The following is a 6740-nucleotide window of genomic DNA, read 5'->3' on the forward strand; positions in this document are numbered from 1 at the left end:
AACACGAGCAGCCTGACAAAAAGCACCTCAACGCTCAAATAATAGCCAAAGTATCCCTAAATCTGTGCCATTATACCGGCAAATCCTCCTTCGTCCTTGGGGAAACCTGTTCAGCAATTTACGACCTTTCCCTAAGTATACCACCACCACCACCACCACCAAACACCTACTATCTTCATCACGACTAGTCTCCACCACATAGATGTGGCTGTGTGTGTGTGTGTGTGTGTGTGTGTGTGTGTGTGTGTGTGTGTGTGTGTGTGTGTGTGTGTGTGTGTGTGTGTGTGTGCTTGGAGGCGCCCTGAGATGGTCGTTTTGCCACCTACCGATAATCCCTATTCCCACTTGCACTGCGGTCTCCTTACATTTATTTGTTACTGTGGTTCCCTTCTTCCTCTTTGTTACTCTCTCTCTCTCTCTCTCTCTCTCTCTCTCTCTCTCTCTCTCTCTCTCTCTCTCTCTCTCTCTCTCTCTCTCTCTCTCTCTCTCTCTCTCTCTCTCTCTCTCTCACTAGACAATTTGAATTTTCCTTTATTTTGTTAATTATTATTAAACAACATGAAGAAGCGTGTTGCTGCAGCCCTGTTACCCGCCATCCGACGCGTGAACTGCACTACTTAGCCGACTAGGCAAGATTACAGCAGAAAGAATTTGCTGGAGGCCAGTCGGTCTTCATGGACATAGCACCTCCTTTTATTACCTAACACTGATTTCCTCGATATACGGATATTTTTTATATCACATCGAAGCAACGATGGGAAACTCTGCATCTCGACAGAAATTCAACGTGTGGGTAACCCTGGAGCGAGGCTCCTCCCTGGTGGACTCCATCAAGCTCTCGTGCAAGGACTCCACCTGCTGCCTGAAGAGGAGGCGTACGGTCGCCTCCGTCAAGCTCCACGTGGAAGGCTGGTCTTGCGTCGCAGGGATTCAAGGCTGCCACGCCGAGGGTGAGCTGCGTGTGCCCTTGGCGAAGCTGTGCAAGAAAGACGGGAACGCGGCCGTCAGGGTGCAATGCGCCTCGCTTAGGAAGCCAGTCTTCACCTCTTCCATGCCGCTGGCCTGGCTGCTGGACAACATCAGCGGCCTCCACTTCTCTCTCTTCTGTGACGACGGGTCCGCCTTCACCAGCCTCCGGTGCAACGGGAGGCGGTGTGGCGAGCCCGTCCGGGCGGTGAGCCCTGCACCGCGTGCGGCCACTGACGGAGTGGCCAGGACCGATGAGGCTGATGCATGGGCAGCCTTTGAAGTGACGACCCATGATGACTGGTCCGTGGAGGCTGATGATTCATGGGCAGCCCCAGACTTGGTGACCTCCGCTGCTATGGTCGAGGCTGATGCATGGGCAGCCTTTGAAGTGACAACCCATGATGACTGGTCCGTGGAGGCTGATGTTTCATGGGCAGCCCCAGACTTGGTGACCTCCGCTGCTATGGTCGAGGCTGATGCATGGGCAGCCTTTGAAGTGACGACCCATGATGACTGGTCCGTGGAGGCTGATGTTTCATGGGCAGCCCCAGACTTGGTGACCTCCGCTGCTATGGTCGAGGCTGATGATTCATGGGCAGCCTTTGAAGCAATGACCCGTGATGACTGGTCCGTGGAGGCTGATGTTTCATGGGCAGCCCCAGACTTGGTGACCTCCGCTGCTATGGTCGAGGCTGATGATTCATGGGCAGCCTTTGAAGCAATGACCCGTGATGACTGGTCCGTGGAGGCTGATGATTCATGGGCAGCCCCAGACTTGGTGACCTCCGCTGCTATGGTCGAGGCTGATGATTCATGGGCAGCCTTTGAAGCAATGACCCGTGATGACTGGTCCGTGGAGGCTGATGATTCATGGGCATCCCCAGACTTGGTGACTTCCGCTGCTATGGTCGAGGCTGATGATTCATGGGCAGCCTTTGAAGCAATGACCCGTGATGACTGGTCCGTGGAGGCTGATGATTCATGGGCAGCCTTTGAAGCAATGACCCGTGATGACTGGTCCGTGGAGGCTGATGATTCATGGGCATCCCCAGACTTGGTGACTTCCGCTGCTATGGTCGAGGCTGATGATTCATGGGCAGCCTTTGAAGCAATGACCCGTGATGACTGGTCCGTGGAGGCTGATGATTCATGGGCAGCCTTTGAAACAATGACCCGTGATGGCTGGTCCGTGGAGGCTGATGATCCATGGGCATCCGCCGAATTGGTGACCGCCATCACCGATGAGGCTGATGATCCATGGGCACTCTTTGAAGTGACGACCCGTGATGACTCGTCTGATGAGGCTGATGATCCATGGGCACTCTTGGAAGTGACGACACGTGATGACTCGTCTGATGAGGCTGATGATCCATGGACACTCTTGGAAGTGACGACCCGTGATGACTCGTCTGATGAGGCTGATAATCCATGGGCATCCGCCGAATTGGTGGTCGCCATCACCGAAGAGGCTGATGATCCATGCCCATCCGCAGAATTGGTGGCTGCCATCACCGAAGAGGCTGATGATCCATGCCCATCCGCCGAATTGGTGGCCGCCATCACCGAAGAGGCTGATGATGCATGGGCAGCCTTCGAGATGATGACCAGTGATGACTGGTCCGTAGAGACTGATGCCTTCCTGGACGTCACGGCCATCTGTGGTGTCGTTGTGTAAATTGTCTTGCTTCACTAAGCAGCCTGGTAACACAGTCACCAGTGACCCCCGGCGCAGGCGCGAGCCACATCGTGAGCCACACTCCCGGGGAGCGAGACACCCTTCAGTGACCGTCGCTCTTATTACACCTTCAGGGGAGGAGCTCCAGCTGTATTTCTTATCTTATCAATGAAAACCTTTACAATAAAACTATTATCCTATTAATGAATTTACCTTACCTATTAATAATAGTGTGCCTATCACAGTGAAATTCACCACATGCACGACTGCCAAGCCTCTTCCATTCGACTACCATTCTATTAGCAAACCAATTCCTGCCTCCATGTTTAACCAATCTATATTGATCTAACGACCCATGGCTAAGAGTGCATGCCCTTTTACGAGCAGACCCTCATCAAAGGCCGTCACCCATCTATAAACTTTAATGAAGTCTACTCGCATCGTCCGCCTTTCCAGGGAATGCAAATTTAGACGTTAAGGGCAACCCTTTTTACGGCACGCGTGCCTTTATTCACCAGTTACGGTCATATTGTACATTACACCTTTTTAAATATATTGGAAAACAGTACAAGAAAACTACTACTACTACTACTACTACTACTACTACTACTACTACTCCTTTATGCCTGTTATAAAGATTCTTGAAAATGATGTTTTCTATGCCCTCTCTGGCCTCAATCCTCAGAAGGCTTATGGACCTGATGGAGTGCCTCCTATTGTCCTTAAAAACTGTGCCTCCGTGCTGTCACCCTGCCTGGTCAAACTCTTTCGCCTCTGCCTGTCAACATCTACCTTTCCTTCTTGCTGGAACTATGCCTTCATACAGCCTGTACCTAAGAAGGGTGACCGCTCCAATCCCTCAAACTACCGTCCTATTGCTTTACTTTCTTGTCTATCTAAAGCTTTGAATCAATCCTTAACCGGAAGATTCAAAAGCACCTTTCCACTTCTGACCTTCTATCTGATCGCCAGTATGGGTTCCGCAAGGGGCGTTCTACTGGTGATCTCCTAGTCTTCTTAACTGACTCTTGGTCATCCTCTCTTAGCCGTTTCGGTGAAACTTTTGCTATTGCGCTGGACATATCAAAAGCTTTTGATAGGGTCTGGCACAAATCTTTGCTTTCCTTAAGGGCTCAACCGTACGAGGAACGACTCAAGCGACTCAATCTCTTTACATTAGAGAAAAGACGCCTACGAGGAGATATGATTCAAGTCTTCAAGTATCTAAAAAAATTCAATAACGTCGATTACTCCAATTTCTTTGAATTGCAAACCAACCTAAGAACTAGAAATAACGGTTTACCCATTCAGTCTAGTCGATGTAACACAGACATCGGAAGGAGTTTCTTTTCAAACCGAGTCATCCGTCACTGGAACAATCTTCCTTCAGAAGTAGTAAATGCGAATACTATCAACTCCTTCAAATATAGAATCGACCGTCACTTCGCTGCGTCGGGAGTAAACTGAATATTGAGTTGCTTTCATCTGCTCCTCAATATCGAGGCGCTTTCATCTGCTCCTCAATGTCGAGGTGCTTTCATCTGCTCCCCAGGCCCCAGGCTGTCGAGCAGATTAAATCACCAAAGCGGGCAACCTCGTAATGAGCCAATAGGCTTTCTGTTGCCTGCGTTTCCATGTTTATCTCCAGTTTCCTTTCTGACCGTTCTATTTCTGCCGTGGTAGACGGTCACTGTTCTTCCCCTAAATCTATTAACAGATGTGTCCCACAGGGTTCTGTCCTATCTCCCACTCTTTTTCTGTTGTTCATTGATGATGATCTTTCCAAAACGAACTCTCCTATCCATTCCTACGCCGATGATTCCACTCTGCATTATTCAACTTCTTTTAATAGAAGACCCACCCTTCAGGAACTTAACGACTCAAGGCTGGAGGCTGCAGAACGCTTAGCCTCAGCCCTTACTATTATTTCCGATTGGGGCAAGAAGAGCCTGGTGTCCTTCAACGCCTCAAAAACACAGTTTCTCCACCTATCCACTCGACACAATCTTCCAAACAACTATCCCCTATTCTTTGACAACACCCAGCTATCACCTTCCTCAACACTAAACATCCTCGGTCTATCCTTAACTCAAAATCTCAACTGGAAACCTCATATCTCATCTCTTACTAAATCAGCTTCCTCGAGGCTGGGCGTTCTGTACCGTCTCCGCCAGTTATTCTCTCCTGCACAGTTGCTGTCCATATACAGGGGCCTTGTCCGCCCTCGTATGGAGTATGCATCTCATGTGTGGGGGGGCTCCACTCACACAGCTCTTCTGGACAGAGTGGAGGCTAAGGCTCTTCGTCTCATCAGCTCTCCTCCTCATACTGATAGTCTTCTACCTCTTAAATTCCGCCGCAATGTTGCCTCTCTTTCTATCTTCTATCGATATTTCCTCGCTGACTGCTCTTCTGAACTTGCTAACTGCATGCCTCCCCCCCTCCCGCGGCCCCGCTGCACTCGACTTTCTACTCATGCTCATCCCTATACTGTCCAAACCCCTTATGCAAGAGTTAACCAGCATCTTCACTCTTTCATCCCTCACGCTGGTAAACTCTGGAACAATCTTCCTTTATCTGTATCTCCTCCTGCCTACGACTTGAACTCTTTCAAGAGGAGGGTATCAGGACACCTCTCCTCCCGTATTTGATTTTGCCTTCGGCCACCTCTTTTGTTTCTTTTTTAGGAGCAGCGAGTAGCGGGCTTTTTTTTTATTATTGTTTTCTTTTTTTGTGTGCCCTTGAGCTGCCTCCTTTGTTGTAAAAAAAAAAAAAAAAAAAAAAACTATTGCTACTACCTTTATTTATATATATATTTTTTTAACATATAGGCCTATGTTGCCGGCATGCTTTCTTTGGGGGCCTGGTAGTCGGCTCGAGCCCACCGCGGCGCAGGCAAGTGTTTATAGTGACGCCATCTATTCGTGGCTCATGCTGCCTCCCGAGCTCATTCTTGATTTCCCTTTGACAGTTCCTGTAGACTCTTAGACCATAGCCACGGAAAAACTCAGCACAACGCCCATACTCCAAGTTCCAACTACGTGTTTCCAGACCTTATTCCTATGATATCAACTTTCCACGAAGCTCTTTACTTGATGATGAAAACCTCAAAATATTATCCATAAATCTCATATTTACTGTAATAATGATCCAACAATCTGATGTCCACTGTTAGTAATAATTTGACGCAAATGTGCACAGCAAAAAAAGTAATTGGGTGTAAAGTACTATATGTGGAATTCAAAGAAGGTGAAAAACTATAAATGTAAATGAGAACTTTGTATTTAGCGATGAAAGACTGAGTATAACATGGAGAGGCATAGGCATACTTGAAATACTACTACTATATACGATGATGATGATAATAGTAATAATAATAATAATAATAGAGCAAGTAGGTATTGGATGTCTTCTGGTCTCATTAGTAACAATCCAGGGGTGTAGTAGGCAGAAAGGCAACTAAAATTAAGAAATCGCAATGGACGGACACGGGATAAAGGGAACAGATATGGAAGGAAAGAGTACCTACGCGACACACTGGGAAATAACTAATGTATAAAGAACCCAAGGCATGTTATCCACGCATTGTGCATGAAATAAAACTTGAACACGGTTATTTTTTCTTACTTATCAAGATTTATTTGCGAATAGTTGCCATTCAAAATAATTAAGAATATTCTATCTATTCCTTTATAGTTTAGCAACAGCCCTGTCACCCGCCCACACCACAAGCAGTAGCGGCAACATGACCACCACCACCAACTATCACACAAAATACTTCCACCATCACTATCATCACTACCTCCATAAATCATAAAATTCCAATACCAATGACAATATTAATCTTACCACCATCAGCACCACTGATATCAACAGGAATATCATTACCAATATTAGTACCAACAACAATACCATTACCAGCACTATATAGTACCACCTCCACCACCACCACCACCACAAACAACAACAACAACAACAACAACAACAACCATTAATACAACCACCACCCGCATCCCCAGCGCCGCCCGAGTCAGGTGTTAGTGGAGGCCGTGCGGCGAGACAGCAGGCAGCAGCGGGCGGGCCAGGCAGCCGCACC

The 6740-nt window shown here is 47.8% G+C and overlaps 1 protein-coding gene across 4 annotated transcripts; it reads right to left on the reverse strand.

Moving 5' to 3' along the window:
- Positions 1-516: 516 nt before the first annotated feature.
- On the reverse strand, positions 517-2886 carry LOC126992008 (uncharacterized). 4 transcript variants are annotated; one of them, XM_050850678.1, is made up of 3 exons: positions 2032-2886; positions 1531-1752; positions 517-1314 (listed from the first exon to the last, which is right to left on the reverse strand). In XM_050850678.1, exons 1-3 carry the CDS (start codon positions 2623-2625, stop codon positions 931-933), a joined length of 1200 nt encoding a protein of 399 aa, XP_050706635.1. In that variant the 5' UTR covers positions 2626-2886; the 3' UTR covers positions 517-930. The 4 variants fall into 4 exon arrangements, with proteins under 4 accessions (XP_050706635.1, XP_050706634.1, XP_050706636.1 ...); XM_050850677.1 differs by having other exon boundaries at positions 518-1422; XM_050850679.1 differs by having other exon boundaries at positions 520-1422; positions 1642-1752; positions 2032-2885.
- Positions 2887-6740: the final 3854 nt, after the last annotated feature.

Source organism: Eriocheir sinensis, unplaced genomic scaffold (assembly GCF_024679095.1).
Source record: "Eriocheir sinensis breed Jianghai 21 unplaced genomic scaffold, ASM2467909v1 Scaffold384, whole genome shotgun sequence".
NCBI lineage: Eukaryota > Metazoa > Arthropoda > Malacostraca > Decapoda > Varunidae > Eriocheir > Eriocheir sinensis.